The following is a 16,148-nucleotide window of genomic DNA, read 5'->3' on the forward strand; positions in this document are numbered from 1 at the left end:
AGTATATAATAAGAAAACCTCATAAGCAATAAGAATACAACATTGAATTTGTTATGGCTCTTCCAGAAATACATTTCATAAGAAACGGGCGAAAAACACGAATATTGTTTTTTTTATATGTTACACATACTATATAAAAACTATATACGATATCAATGGAAACACCCTTAGCTACATTATGGATCCAATGTTTCTAATTTGGAAAAAGCGCAGCGAGTAAATTTAACCTTTATATTATACTATCAAAGTTACCTGCATTATCAAAGATACCCCGTTTTACGGTATTTAGATATAATCAAAAGCATTTCATGAAACTATTAGTCACCAAAATCTTTTGACAAAACTTTCTGTTCGGTTTTATAGATTTTGATCAATTTGTTTCTTTTATAAAAAACCGTGCAAAACAAAAATCGAGTTTACTTTGACGGTCGAGCGTGTTGACACTTTAAAACCAATAGTAAAATGTGTAAAGGTAAACTTGCAATGTTTGAAAAATCATAGCAAGATTATGCTGCAGACGACTGGGTGGAAGTGCTAATAGAACACTAAGTTGAGATCGGGCAAAAAGTCCCAGTAGGGGCGTAATAAAAAGTCAAGGAGAAGACAAGCGGCGATCTGAAATTTATTAATATGTTGTGACGTGCGCGAAACAAAAATCTGACTGATTGATTTAGCGAAGTAGTCTACTGTGGTGCGGAATGTGCAATGAAATTATTACAATTCTTCTTTTGATTTAAGGTTAGGCATAGAAAGTGCAAAACTGTTTAAGGCCGTTTAAGCCAACCAACGTAACAGCTCCATTCAGCACTGTTAAACCACCGTTAGAAAGCTCTCTTACTATACTGTCACAGGCGACACCTCATTACACAGTAGCATCTGCAGAGCATGGTCTGTTTTTCTTTCTCTTAATGATCTGCACCCTGAGATCTTTAGTCGTTATTAGCTTCTTAAATTTCAACTTTGCTTTGCAGTAGCTCAGTCCAGTCCAGCGAAGCACTATTTATCCTTGTCTTGTGGTCATGCTGCTCTTTCCCGTTTGTACACACAAACTCACAATGTCAACGGGCGAAATAAAACTTTTAGTTATGAATGGATGTCAAGATAAGATTTCATTATTTTTAATTAAGCAAAATATAAATTTACGATTATAATCCTGGGTAGATAATTGTCCTGTCATGGGTCTCTTCATTTGTCAAGCTTTATGTGCCTTGCGATACTGACGCAAGTGGAAGCTCATTAAATAGCCTCTTTGCAAGAAAATTAAAACCATATTCGTTCAAGGATGGCTGATTGCTTCAAGTGGTTCAATTTATCGATGGTGTAGCATATACATATAAAGAGTGTTCAATAGAAATTATAAGTTATTTATACATGCAACAACTCCTGAAAGCATCCTTCGAGCAATGCGACCATGCTTGATGCTATATTAATGTAACTAAAAACCAACAACCACAGATTGTAGTCTTCAAGCATTCAAAATGATTAGTCAAATGTAAAGCCGGAAATGGACGCATTTATAATTTTAAACATAAATAAACCAATATGCCATATGTGTAACATAACATCTTCGGAGTAGCAAGCTAGTAATCGCTTTCGTCGATGTGAAAATATGTGTGAACCAGACATGCAGACAAAAAGGCCATCATCAAAAGAACCAGTATCTGGGAAGTAGGAATACAAGTTGCTCAGTAAATTCTGTAGCTCCTCTCTAGACCAACGTATGTATGTATGGTTGTATATTTGCAGCATAACCACATTTTGTACCTCCGTTTTCTTAGCAGGATCAGCTCACATCAAGGCGACCGAGCTTAGCTCCATGTACTGCTTCGTCCTAATAACCGCAAATGTACTTTTCCCCTTATCTGCTCACACTTGCTCATAATGTGCATCAGTTCAATCTTTGAGTATGGCAGATGTATGGAGGAAATGTTCAGAATATATCGAACATAGGATTACGATGTAGAAGTAGACAAATTTCTTCTGCCAACAGTGTACTTAGTTAAGGCCATGTTGGACTCTACAATATTTGTAGGGGCCATAAAACGGGGGGAGTTTGATCATTGAAGGGAAGAAGAGCACTCTGCCGTTCAATTCGCGTTACTTGTTTATTTATTTATTTGATAAGGCTCAAACGAATAAACTTTACAGAGCCGAGGATTCTTGGTCACTAAACAATACATCTTAAAACTATAGTCAAAAGGTACAACACAATAAACACTTTATCTTCCGCTATCCAAAATGTCTCCTCCGTCAGAACTGGAGCCGCTTCCCTAGGCGCCTAATACATAGGTGACACAGTAGGAAGAAGTATTAGTTTGTTTACTAAAATGAACTATGACCATTTTGTTATGGCAAGTTTTGCTATAAGAAATGCTCCTCATGTTTATTAGTGAAATTCACATCAAAGATTGATTAATTGCGTAGGAAATCAGTTAAGCACGGCATTTGTGACCAGTATGAAGCAGGTCGTATGAAGCAGGTCAAAAACTGTCCAAATACGCCCATACATGTTTTTTGTTTTGAATTTCTGTATGGCAAAATAGTGAACTTTTTGTGAACATTAACGGCAAAGAACTCACCAACACTGGGAGACCGTGAGTTCCTGCCCACCTGTCATAAAAAAACATCTCGGCCGCTCCCAGTGGTTTCATTGCATGGCAGTTAAGCCATCGGGGGGCAGAGCGCTTCCATTGCAGAAATGGACGCAAAACGTGGTCAGCACTCACACACTCATCACGAAACGGTTGCTTTCCAAAGTCGACGACGCATCGACCGAAAGAACTGCTGATGAAGAACAATGAGGAGGACCACACAATGGTTGCTGCCAAGAAAACAGACGATCGCGTTACACACATCTAGAGTGGCCTGCTTTTGTCGACAGCCGAGTGAACACTGAATTTTCGTTACTTGACATACATGTTTTGACATGATATTATGAGTAAAGATCTATATAATTTTATTAGGGCCTGTTCATAAACTTCGTAGACTGTTTAGGGGGGGGGGATGACAATTATCTACGGCCCATACAAATTTCAATCGTCTACGCATGGGGAGGGGGGGTCAAGAATCCCAAAAAACCTGTCTAAGTAGTTAGTAAACAGCCCCTTAGATAGTTTTATATCAGTTCATCTAATAAACGTAGCCTCCCGACCACTCTGTTTTTTTTTTTAATTTACTTTAACACAATTTAGGACATTTGTGACTTGTCCGAGGATGATATTTGAACTCGTGACCTTTAGTGCCAACCTCTATCACCATATGTCAATATGTCATTGGTCCACCCACTTAAGGTGAACGTGACCTAATGCGAAAATATGAAAATCCAAATTGGTTTTCTCTGAGACATCACTTCATGATTACGTCTTTTTTTGTTGGAGGAATTTATCATGTGTATTTTCTGCGAATCAAATTAATCGAAATTAGTTATAAGCACACCACCAAATTATTTACACTGTACTGGAATCGAACCTGAGACGACCGCATTGGCGAACCTTGATACTACCAACTTCGCTACGCCAACACTTTGAGCTGACGTAATCAAATTTGTATGCCCTTCTACAAGATCGCTGAGTAGAGGCTTTATAATAGTGCACATGAATCACTTTTCTCGGCTAGTTAATTCAGCTTTGTAAAGAAGCAGAGTAAAAGCTGTAAAACTGCACAAGTCTAAAAATAAACCTAGTTTTACAGTCAATAGCTTCCAAAGTAGCGCTAACACAGTTTATTACTTGAGTACAGGTTATATAGTTGTTGAAAAAGCAATTTTGATGTTTATGTTATTCAGCAAGAGGGGTTGCTTGTGTAGAAGCCATCAAATAAGTAATATATACGCTTTATTTGCTTTGTTTTGAAGCTAAATAAAAGTAGAAAGTTGATTAATATTTCCATAGAAGTAACATTAGTGTTTATTCGGTGATGTTATTCACTGCGACTGACAAATTGCATAATGGTAGTGAAAAAGTTGAGTAAACGCTCTCCAAAACTATTTTGCTAGCTTCTGCTTGTAGCTGTATCTGCAGCTTTGTTTCAGCTACTTTACAGCACAACGCTGGAAAAGTTGGCTTATAAAGCTGAAAATGTTAGTTGGGTATTCCCAACCTATCAGTAAGAAAGTTGGCGAAAATGGAGGAGTAAGTATCGGAGCAGTCCAAACCACCATCCGAAAGTTCAGTAAAGAAACTAACTTTGAGGACACTCTGAAATCTAGCCATAAAATGAGAACATCGAAGAGTAACGGCAAGAAACGGGCTGAAAACGTTCAAGAAGCAGAAGAAACCGAAACGGAGTCAGAAACAATAGATCCGTCAAACAGAGGGCTCGGAAGCTATTATTAATTGGCATGTGTTATCATGGACGATGAAACTTACGTCAAATTTGTCTACAAGACGCTTCCGGGATACAAATACTACACAGGCCTTGATGGTCAGGAAGTTAACGATAAGTCAATTTTTACCGAAAAATATGGTGGTTTGGCAAGCGATATGTGAGTGTGTCAAAGCCATTTGTGACAAAGGAGACGATGAACTCTGAAATTTAAGTGCGGGAGTGTTTTAAGCAGCGTCTGCGGCCGATTATGACCCATCAACATAATGGCCCAGTACTATTTTGGTCCGATTTGGTGTCAAGCTTGATATAAAGCAAACAATGTGCAAAACGTGCCAAAAGAGATGAATCCTGCGATTTTTTTCCCAATCCAAGAATTTGAAAAGGACTGGACAAAAGTGGCCAAAATTATCCCCAAGGAATCTGCTGAAGCTCATGGGCAGCGTCAGATCGAAATTTCGCTCCTTGGTATACGATTAAAGGAACTGCGGATTATTTTCATCCAATTGAAAGAGAATACCTAAGAGAACCTATATACGAAATGAAAATTTGAGTTCATTAACATAACGTTGCATTATTCCAATTATAAACTGTGCTTATACAATTTACAATTTTTAAGATATTTATCGGATTTTCTATATTATAGAATAATACTTAGTTTTTTTTTTAATCAAAGATAATATGCTGGCAAATATTAAATATTTAAGGACTTCAACATTTTTACGCAAAGTCGGAGCTGGGAAAAATCAAATCCAGATTATAGATAATTTTTCATTATTTCAGACTAGAAACTCCAACAAACAATTGAACTGATTAAGCGCTTAATTTGCCATGTTTTAGTAGAAGACGCCTATTTTTGCTTGAATAAGCTCTTATTCACTTCACAATTCTTGTTGGGGCTCTCTTCAAGATTCCAGGGCAAGGAATCAGTCTTGGGATGGTTTATTAATGTAATTCATAAGATTATGGACTAAGTTTTATTTTTTTAGATCTCAGCCTTAAGCACCAGGTGTTTTGTGTGTGTGTATGTGTGTATTCAATCTAACCCCCACTGGCCGGCAGTGGTATTATGGAAGAAACTTTGCTTAAAAAAAAATCCTTGATGTAATAATTTAAAGCAAGTTTAGTCCAGGAGTTAGAAAGTGATAGCTCTACTGCAGATTCACCAGCCCATTTCAGAATGCCGGGTAATTCACGTCCATTCCGAGGTTACTTTCACATACAATAAGCCCCGCATGTAAACACTACCGTTATCATATGAATAGTGGTACTGTAAACACACTTCCATATTTCAAAATGTGATGTTTCGAAATCTGGCGCGTATTTGGTAATATATGGAAATATACATTTATGACTGATTTATAATCAGATGGATCTCACCAAATTCTGCCTCCGAAAAAGCACCGGTTTGTTCCCTCGCGGTAAGTAAAAAACATCTTCCGCGTTGTTTTGACAACCGAACAGAACAAAGAAGAAGATTTTCATTTGCACCGAATTTTTGCCTGACACCTCATTCGCGTGCATCCTCCGGAAGGCAGAACGCCAGCACCAAGAAAAGAAAAGAAATACCCGATAAAACTCTTCTTGGGAGGGAGGCATAGCACCAACAACAAGCGAAAAGAAAAACCGACTAACGTGACACCATAGCAACACAACTACTCGATACAAATTCTTGTCCCAGAGTTTTCACGTTAATTACAATGTCACTAAAAAGCTTCTCAAAACGTTATAGATCTTAATTTACACTTATCCACACGCGAAAACTAATATTTTTTTTTGACTTGATATTATTATTAATATGCGGAAAACAGGTGAAATCAGCGCCAGCGAAAACAACACCAAGCGTTCGCGGGCAGAGCCTACTGCGTTTTTTCAGCCTTAAGCACCAGGTGTTCTGCTCAAAATTACAAAGGATTTTTTACTAGGGGAATTTACGTATTCTCGTCAATCTAAGCAGCGTCTGTACTTCTACTAGCATTTTCTCAGCGTCACGCACATATATGATGTGTCTGTTTGTTTACATTCATCTGCTGCTTGCTTCTCTATCCATTCCAACCGACAGAATTTTTCAAAACGTTTTGAAAGCGTTTTTACAACGCTCCAAACTTCTCAGGTGAGTGTGACTATTGTCGGCAGCCTCTTTTTCTTCGGCAACCTTCCCATTAGAACTGCGTGTTAACCAGCTGTTCTATTATCGGCAACTCGAAATCAACCCCATTTTGTAGTGCATATGCTTTATTTGAAGAAAAATGTAGCATTACTGGATTGCTCGATCGTTCAAATATAATCAGATTGAAGCTGAAAGGCTAAACAATCGTTTGGACACATTCAGGGAAGTGCGTTGATGGGAAAACATAGTGAAATTAACGTTTAAATTTTGGTTGCCGAAAACAGTCAATGGGTGCCGAAGCCAACATTTACCCTATTTGTTTTATCCTGTTGAAGGCAACATGGAGGCAAAGTTTGCTCAATGTTTTTATGATTCAAAATTTAAAAATAATTCATGCTATAATGGCCATTAAAGCGACAATTCTGATCAAATGCGCATTTCTTCACCTAACTCATACTTTGATGAATGAGGGGAGCTTCAACAAAATCAGATAAGAAACAGATTTTTACAGCCAAAACAAAAAAAAAGCGTCACCTCTAGGTGATAATGAGCCCTGGAGGGTTGAAGGTATTTTTACTGTAATTCTAAAAAGTTCAATACGAACCCAAACTTCAATAAAAACCGAGAAGGATTTTACCAATAGGCCAAATTATCCACAGCTCTCGCATCTGTTCAGCTCCTACTGCTATGTCTAATCCTTATCCCTTTGAGACGCCAGACACAGATATCCGTTTCTGAAAAACCACCAATGTAGAAGATAAAGCCATCTTTTATGTTTTTTCCTCCCATATCATTATCTACTATCTTATTTTCCCATCAGATGAAACAACCCGGTTTCGCAATGAATAATATTCCATTCTGTTTTTCTATCTCCTTCCCGACATCAATGCTGATTCCTCTTTTGTTGGCCGCTACGCTCAAACAAACCAACATAACACCACTATTCTTCCTCCCATACACACGCGTGGATCACGAGTAGGCTACTTTATTGCTCTACTATTCGCATCAATCAATGCGGAAGAAAAATGGTCCTGGTCCAAGAATGGCAATGAAAATGGCAACAACCACCTCAGCAGCAACCCCGACAGATTAAACGTTAGGAGCGATGTCATCGCGTTTCAGGAGCAAAAGCAGACCGATGACACCGGAAGGAGATACAACCAACAGCAAGACGTTCGGTAAGATTCACATTCAACAGTTCATCAGTTAAGTAAAAATTACGTAAGTTCTAATCTCTTGGGTAAAAGCTAAATAAAGTTAAATATTACCAGGATAATTAATCAATTTCCAGTTTCCTAAAAATTATACAGAACTTATAACTGCTTCGATATGCACGGTATTTTTCGTGAGAATCGTGAGTTAAGGTTATCCAATGTAACATTACTTCCCATTGCTTTGTGATTTAACATTAAAACATCATGCAATTTTGTAACATGAGGCCTTTTTTCCTAATTATCCAATAAACCAAGCAAATGGCCCTTCCTACCTTAAACGGGCCTCATTAGAACTTACTAATACTAGTTTGACTATATGTTTAGTATTACTTCTGCGTGAAGTCAACGATTTACATAGTTGAAGATGCTAATTTCGAATAACTGACTGAAGTGGTAATTTTTATACGATAGATGAGGAGGAGATGAAAGTATAGAATTGATAGTTCCGTTTAGATTCCGGCAGTGTGAAAATTGCATATATAGAAGAGTAGATAGCGAGCTAGGACAACTTTTAAGGAAGGTAAAAGTCGGTTTTATCATCTCTCTTTACCAAACTCCCCCTTTGGAGAGGGATAGTGAGGGGTGGGGGGGGGGGGTACACCCCTCACCACACTGCCGTAATCTAAACGGAACTATCAATTCTATACTTTCATCTCCTCCTCATCTATCGTATAAAAATTACCACTTCAGTCAGTTATTCGAAATTAGCATCTTCAACTTACTAATACTGTAAAATCCGTTGCTCAGCTTTATAAAGCCAAACAAGTTAAATATCGTGCCGTGATTACTTGGGTAGCTTGTCTAAAAGTCCTGAAAATGTTCTAAGAAATTGTCAAAAAACATCAGAGACACGCCAGGTCACAGTGATTTAAAAGTGAAAATTCATGAACTTAATTGATTTTTGATGAATGCGTACATTTTGGCATTTAAGTGTGTTCAGAAGATATACATAATTTTATATTTCGCATCTTTTGTAATAAGCACTTCATTTTTTCTTAAGGTGCAACTGTACTTCAGAAAACTAACTTTGTTATTCCAACTGATGTAGAGTAGGTTATTTCAATAAAGATGTAGACAATATATTTTCAACCAACTTTGCTCTTTAACGGTGCCGGTGGTGTAGTGGTAAGCGTGATTACCTCTCACCCCAGCAGGCTTGGGTTCAATCCCAGTCGGCGCCGCCGGGATGTTCTAAGGCATAACATCTCTAATCACGTCTTCCGTCGGAAGGGAAGTAAAACCGTTGGTCCCCGGTTCATGAGATGATGGGTCGATAGGTACACCCAACCGGTGGATGTAAGATTCGCTTACAATTATGTGGGATTCATCATCAGAGGATGTAAGTGGAGACCGCATGAACCGAGGATGCGATATACCTAGCTGCGGTCCAATGCAAGAAAATTGGAGACCGAAAAATGTAGAGTGTATTAGTGAGGTAAATTAATTATGTCGAAAAAAAAATAGGAAAAAGGTTGCCGACTGGACTCGAACAACGAACGTTGCGATTATCAGACCTATGCTTTCTCCACTGCTCTCTCCATGCTTCTGAATCAGGAAAGCCTAAAAGCAAACAAGAAGCGCTCATTTCCTCTCACACTCGACTTCGTATGCTTTTTCTGCTGGAGAGATTCAAGACAAGGATGTGCGTCGTTCTACCATGTTATACATAAAAATCAAGGCAAATGCTTGCTTGTGTAGGTGAAAGCACAGACAGAACACGAAATAAAAAAGGCAAAAAACCATTACATCGCCTGCAAGGTCAACTTCTAACATTCGCTGCGATGTTCATGAACAGAGGATGATAGGAAAGGGAACTAACATTCATTGTAATAGATTTTTGGTTTGCGTGTAGGATACAGGTGTAGGAGCTGCCTTCCTGGCGTCGGTAGCATTGGTGCTAAGCACGGAAAACAAGATCGACGGAAAACAAACCAAAGAAATTTTTTTTTTAATTTTGTTATACCTTCTCGGCATGTTTCGTAAATAATTAGACAATAAAAAACACATAAGAAGCCAATAGTGCTATATTTAATCTTAATTCCATGTATACTAAAACCCACCTCAGTTTCCAAGATACTAATCGATACTAATAATCTCAAGAATGAAAAAAAAACCCGTTTTCTATGCTTTGAAATTAAACTTGTTGTAAGTGCAGCCATTTGTAGCTATCTTAGCTATAATGTTTTGAAAAAGGGCTATTTATAAACTTGGTGTCTTGGGCAATGTTATTCGTTTAATTATTGCCTAAAACTTTGCAAGACATGCCGAATAACTGTTTTATAGGTGCCTCTATTATCTCGAAACACTGAATACTTGAAACTTACTCTCTATCTGTTGGAATAAAAGCACAGATGCACCTTCAGAAACGCTTAAAAATGTCGCGATATTTCACGAAGTTCACCAAGGAAAAAGTTCGCGAGTCATAGTGAGTTTTGGTGAACTTTTCCAACACTGCTTATGAACGACACATATGAATTTCATAATCCCAACTTATGAAAGATTTTCGTCTAACAAAATATAGGTATTTCACGTACCCAAGCGTTGACAGACGAGTGGTCCAGACACATGACCCTTAATTTCAACATCCATGGTTCGGATCCAGTCTGCTCCGGTTAATTTTTTTTTTGTCGACATTAGTTTACATAAGGCAAATCTATAAAATTCAAATCGATATCTTGTGGCTAAAATTCATAACTGGTTCTAATGGAATTCTTGCTTTATTTTGCCTCAGTGAAGTGCATCTAGAACACTTAGTTGAGAGCATGCAATATGCTAATATGCGATAAGCAATAAGCTTGAAATGCGAGGAATAAGAAGAAGACAAGGCAAATATTATGTACACTACCGATCATAAGTTTAAGGACACCCCCAAAAAAACATGCAAATATGTTTTGTTCAATGATCTCTCATTTTACGTTCAATTTTCGATCTCCAAAGGTTATTTGAATGGTATGAATGATAATACTACTTCTTTTATTTCAAAGTTTGGCCAACCAAATTCTGAGAAAATGAGTCACGATTCTTCAGAGTAAATTTTGAAAAATATTGTAACATTGGGTGAACTTTTAGCACATAAAAATTGAAAATTATATTGAACAATTTGCCTACGCGAAAGTTCAATTAAATATCTTTCAAATAATCGAAAGAGAACGAAAATTGGATGACAGAGATATGAACATAACAAATTTGTCATGTTTTTTTGGGGGTGTCCTTAAACTTATGATCGGGAGTGTATTTATAAATTTAACCCCATGTAAAAGCTATGCAACTGCACAGAAAAAGTTTTCACATAGATTCTATTTGGAACGCACATATTACTTTTTCAATATCGAAATTAATGATTTATTTAACATAATAAATTCTATGTGAGTGAACATATAGATTTCATTGGACACCTAAGGTTCATGTTCTTTTTTTTTTTTTTTTTTTTATTCTTTATTAAAGAGATTTTTAGCCTTAGGCTAGTTCATCTCTAATCCTAAGGTTCATGTGATTTAGTGGTTCAATTTCTATCTATGAGATCACATGAAAGCAAGGTTGCAAAGACTCATTTCAGCTAAAACAATGTTTTTCTAAATTATGAAATAATTAGATGCCATGATCAAATTTTGAATTGGTAGGATACAAGAAGAGGTTGCAAAGAATGTGTTTGACATATTAAACCTGTTTATTTCACTTCATGAGAGTCACAATCAGCGATTTTTCACAAACTCACTCACTCACTCACTCACTCACTCACTCACTCACTCACTCACTCACTCACTCACTCACTCACTCACTCACTCACTCACTCACTCACTCACTCACTCACTCACTCACTCACTCACTCAGCGATCAGCAAATCGCTGATTGTGACTCATAGAAAGCAAAATTTACAGGTTTTATGTTTCCAACGCATACTTTGTAACCTCTTCTTGTAAGTTACAAGTAAAACATGCCATCATACCATCTTTTGGTTTTATTATTCCGAAAAACATTATTTTAGCTGAAATGAGTCTTTGCAACCTTGCATGAAAGTAATATGAAATTCACATGGATATTTTCCACTGGTTCTTTGATTTGTTTAAGGAGTGTGTGCTAATCAAAATCCAAACATGTTCAGTAGGTAGGTTTACCTCACTGATAAATACACTGGTGGAAAATAATACCATACACTGCACAGTGGACCAGGAATAATATCGCTGGGATTGCATCCAATTCAGTTCATGTCTTCAACAAAGCTTCTTGACTTAGTTAGGACTATAATAAAAAAAAAAAAATGCCGTGTAGATATCTTTTTTTTTATTTTATTTTGCATCCTAGAGATTTGCCTTTTTTAGTAAAGTTTTACATTGTACAATTATATTAAAAGTTGATGAAGACATTAAAGATCTGCAAATTTCATCGACTGAGATATAGGAAGTTTGTAAAATGTATCTGAAATTACAAGTTCCAGTAAATTCATTTAAATTAATACTGTTATCATTTTTCATCGACCGTTACAGATCAGTCCAAATTTTTCATGTAGTATAAATATTTTTTAGAGTTCTAAAAATGGAATATTACTAAAAAAAAAAAAACTAGGTTACTGGACTGGACTGTACCATTATTTTTAGAAAATATCATTTTCAAAAATGTGGAAGAGAACACAAAATGCTATCAGTTATTCAAAATGTAGAATACATTGACTTCAATCCCTCAAAAAATCTCAGAGGATGGTAAGGTATGTTTGATATTTTCGCTTTTGAAACAAATAGTTCAGTATGAGTAATATTATGCTGGGCCAAAAGGTAAATTAACATTTTTTTTTACTTAAAATGCTCCCTTATACTCGAAAAGGATTATTATTCGAATATCTCAAGGAGACCGCAAGGAGACGAACCAGCTCAGGGCTGAAAGTCTCCTTAATTATGATATAAAAAAAAAACCAAATTTGATATAATTATAATTTTGATATTTATTTTTAAATCTATGATATTGGATACTCGGACATCTGATTCTTCGATTCTGAACCTTGTAAATTTCTTCAATGATTTTTTACAAGAAGGTACAGGATTTCGATAGAAAATTCAATTTCCAATCAAGGTTGCAAAGACTCATTTCAGCTAAAATAATGTTTTTCGGAATAATAAAACCAAAAGATGGTATGATGGCATGTTTCACTTGTAACTTACAAGAAGAGGTTACAAAGAAAGCGTTGGAAACATAAAACCTGTAAATTTTGCTTTCTATGAGTCACAATCAGCGATTTTCTGATCGCTGAGTGAGTGAGTGAGTTTGTGAAAAATCGCTGATTGTGACTCTCGTGAAGTGAAATAAACAGGTTTAATATGTCAAAAACATTCTTTGCAACCTCTTCTTGTATCCTACCAATTCAAAATTTGATCATGACATCTAATTATTTCATAATTTAGAAAAACATTGTTTTAGCTGAAACGAGTCTTTGCAACCTTGTTTCCAATATATATTCGTGTTTCAAAATCTGGAAAAAAAATAATCATTCCTAAGAATTAAGATTTATGTTTAAGTATCACTAGTTTGAAGATTCTTCTAAGACTGATATCTCGAAAATCTGCCTATGATGTTCACGAATTGTTAATTTTCTTTTGTTTGTAAAGTGTACAGATTAAAACAACCTCAACATAACTATCTTGAATGAAATAACATGCAAAAAATAAAATCAAACATTTAGGGCTCTCACAAAATTATGTTTTATCATACCTAGTTAGCCTAGACAAGTTAAAATTGAAACACTCGGAACAATTGTCAAAAACACGACACATACTCTTGATTGGTTCGTGTTTTCCGTAATTAGTCCTAGATCTAGCTATGTTGAGAAACGTATGGGTACAAAGGGCACATCTGTGGATGTTCACGTTCTTTTTTTTTTTTTATATTAATTTATTTGTACAGGCTCAATCGAATAAACTTTACAGAGCCGAGTTATCATTTGCATTATACATGAATAATGTCTTAAATCTAGAGTTAAAGGAATTGTACCGATTACTCGCGGTCGTCTCGAGGTTAGTGGAGATTTACAATTTTTTGGATGGGGAAAGGGAGAAGGAGGTTTGAAATATGATTTATTATACAAATATTTAATTAATCCTAAAACATGAACTTATTTCTATTCATCTTGAAAACAAACATTAAAAAAAAACTACACGCACAATACACAAACTAAACACAAGGTTAATCAAACTTACAATCTAAGGTTAGTATTCTTAAAGTAAACATATATGAGTTTCATAAACTCCAGATCACGTCTAGCCAAAATATCCCGAACTGGAACATTAGGTTGTCTACCTCGAGCCCGAAGGGAATCGCACAGCTCAGATCTGACTCCACGATGCTCAGCACAAGACCAAAGGATGTGATCGGCGTCTTGGTAACCTTGTCCACATTCACAGAGATTGCTGTCTCCCAGCCCAACACGAAACAAGTGAGCGTTTAACGAATAGTGATTGGACATGAGGCGAGACATCAGACGAATGAAGTCTCGACCCACATCCAACCCCTTGAACCAAGGACTCTTCGACACCTTAGGGATGATCGAGAATAGCCATCGTCCCAAACTTCCTTCACTCCATTTATTTTGCCAGCTGGCGAGCGACTGTTGACGATAAATGAAGAAAAATTCATTGTAGGCGATTTGTCGATCGTAAATATCGCCTTGCATAGCGCCCACCTTAGCAAGTGAGTCCGCCTTCTCATTGCCCGGAATCGAGCAATGAGATGGGACCCATGCAAAGGTGATGACAAAAGATCTTAAAGATAAAGCACTCAGAAGCTCTCGTATTTTCATGAGAAAATACGAGGAGTGCTTTACCGGCCTCATGGATCGAATAGCCTCGACAGAACTGAGACTATCCGTAAAAATAAAATAGTGATCTGGTGCAAGTGAGGCGATCGTTTCTAGCGTATAGTGTATTGCCGCCAGTTCAGCAACATATACGGAACAAGGAGCTTGAAGCATTCGAGAGGCGCTATGAAATTCGTTAAAAATACCAAAACCAGCGGACGACTCTTTTAGTGATCCATCTGTGAAGAACGATCTTGCGGAATCAACTTGGCCAAACTTTGCAGCGTAAATTGACGGAACAATCACGGAACGATGATGTTCTGGGATTCCACGAATCTCCCGCGTCATAGATAAATCAAAACTAACTGAATTGCCGAAGTCGGAGAAGCATACACGATGGGGATTATGCTGTGAAGGGCTGACATCCTGAGTTATGTACACGTAGTACAATGACATATAACGAGTTTGAGGGCTTAGCTCAAGAAGCTTCTCAAAGTTTTCGATTACCAGTGGGTTCATAACTTCACAACGGGTGAGGAGCCTGAGGGACAATTCCGAAAACCGATCCGATAGTGGCAATATGCCCGCCAACACTTCGAGACTCATCGTATGAGTCGAGTGCATGCATCCTAACGCGATACGAAGACAACGATACTGGATACGTTCCAGTTTGATGATGTGAGTTTTAGCCGCCGACTGGAAGCAAAAACTACCGTACTCTAAAACCGATAAAATCGTTGTCCGGTACAACGTTAGAAGATCTTGCGGATGAGCTCCCCACCACGTTCCGGTAATTGTTCGGAGAAAATTGATCCTTTGTTGGCATTTTCGTCTCAGATACTCAATGTGGGATCTCCAGGTGCTTTTTTAATCGAACCAGACCCCAAGATATTTGAAAGACATGGAATGAGTGATCGGCTTACCCAAAAGTTGAAGCTTCGGTTGTGCTGGGCTATGCTTCCTAGAAAAAACGACCAACTCAGTTTTCTCCGTGGAGAATTCGATACCTAGCTGGATAGCCCAAGTAGACAAATTGTCTAAGGTATCCTGTAAGGGTCCTTGCAGGTTGACCCCTGTGGGCCCTGTCATAGACACTACGCCATCATCTGCAAGTTGTCTCAACGTGCAGTTGTCACTTAGACAATTGTCAATTTCTCTGACATAGAAATTGTACAAAAGGGGGCTTAAACATGAGCCCTGGGGGAGACCCATGTAACTAAATCGAGAAGCTGTAGAGTTTCCAAGAGAAAAGCTCATAAGTTTCTCTGACAGCAAATTGTACAAAAAGTTATTAATTAATGGGGAAAGGCCACAAGCGTGGAGTTTGTCTGAAAGGACTTCAACCGATACTGAATCAAAAGCCACGATAATATCGCGATGGGACGATACGAGTTATGATCTGACGCAGGTTTTCCAGGCTTTTTAATGGCTATAACTCTCACTCGCCTCCAATCATCTGGAACAATATTGAACTCCAGGAACTGACAAAACAAGTTCAACATGCGCCTCTTAGCGACGTCTGGGAGGTTCTTCAACAAGTCGAACTTGATCCTATCAGCCCCCGGAGCCGAATTGCGACACGAAAGGAGCGCGAGTGAGAGCTCCAGCATTGAAAAAGGCTGGCTGATCTCGTCTACCGAATTCGTCGTTTCGCGAGGAATCATCTGTGCCGGCACGGAATCAGGACATACTTTTCGCGCGAACTTGAGAATCCACCGAT

General features: G+C 37.5%; 2 protein-coding genes across 2 annotated transcripts in view; one reads left to right on the forward strand and one right to left on the reverse strand.

Moving 5' to 3' along the window:
• LOC135713174 (uncharacterized) overlaps positions 1-16,148 on the forward strand; it is a 64,340-nt gene that overhangs the window by 43,379 nt on the left and 4,813 nt on the right. Inside the window, exon 3 of the mRNA XM_065236286.1 lies at positions 7,413-7,611. Coding sequence (XP_065092358.1) covers positions 7,413-7,611 — 199 coding nt within the window. The remainder of the gene's footprint in view (positions 1-7,412; positions 7,612-16,148) is intronic.
• The window catches only part of LOC135713175 (uncharacterized), a 122,437-nt gene continuing 107,255 nt past the window's right edge, over positions 967-16,148 (reverse strand). The window contains exon 6 of the mRNA XM_065236287.1: positions 967-1,049. Within this exon, the coding sequence (XP_065092359.1) occupies positions 1,001-1,049 (49 nt within the window). The 3' untranslated portion in view covers positions 967-1,000. The remainder of the gene's footprint in view (positions 1,050-16,148) is intronic.

The sequence above is a fragment of the Ochlerotatus camptorhynchus genome, unplaced genomic scaffold (assembly GCF_037179485.1).
Source record: "Ochlerotatus camptorhynchus isolate MF236.1 unplaced genomic scaffold, CSIRO-AGI_Acam_v1.1 ptg000542l, whole genome shotgun sequence".
Taxonomy (NCBI): domain Eukaryota; kingdom Metazoa; phylum Arthropoda; class Insecta; order Diptera; family Culicidae; genus Ochlerotatus; species Ochlerotatus camptorhynchus.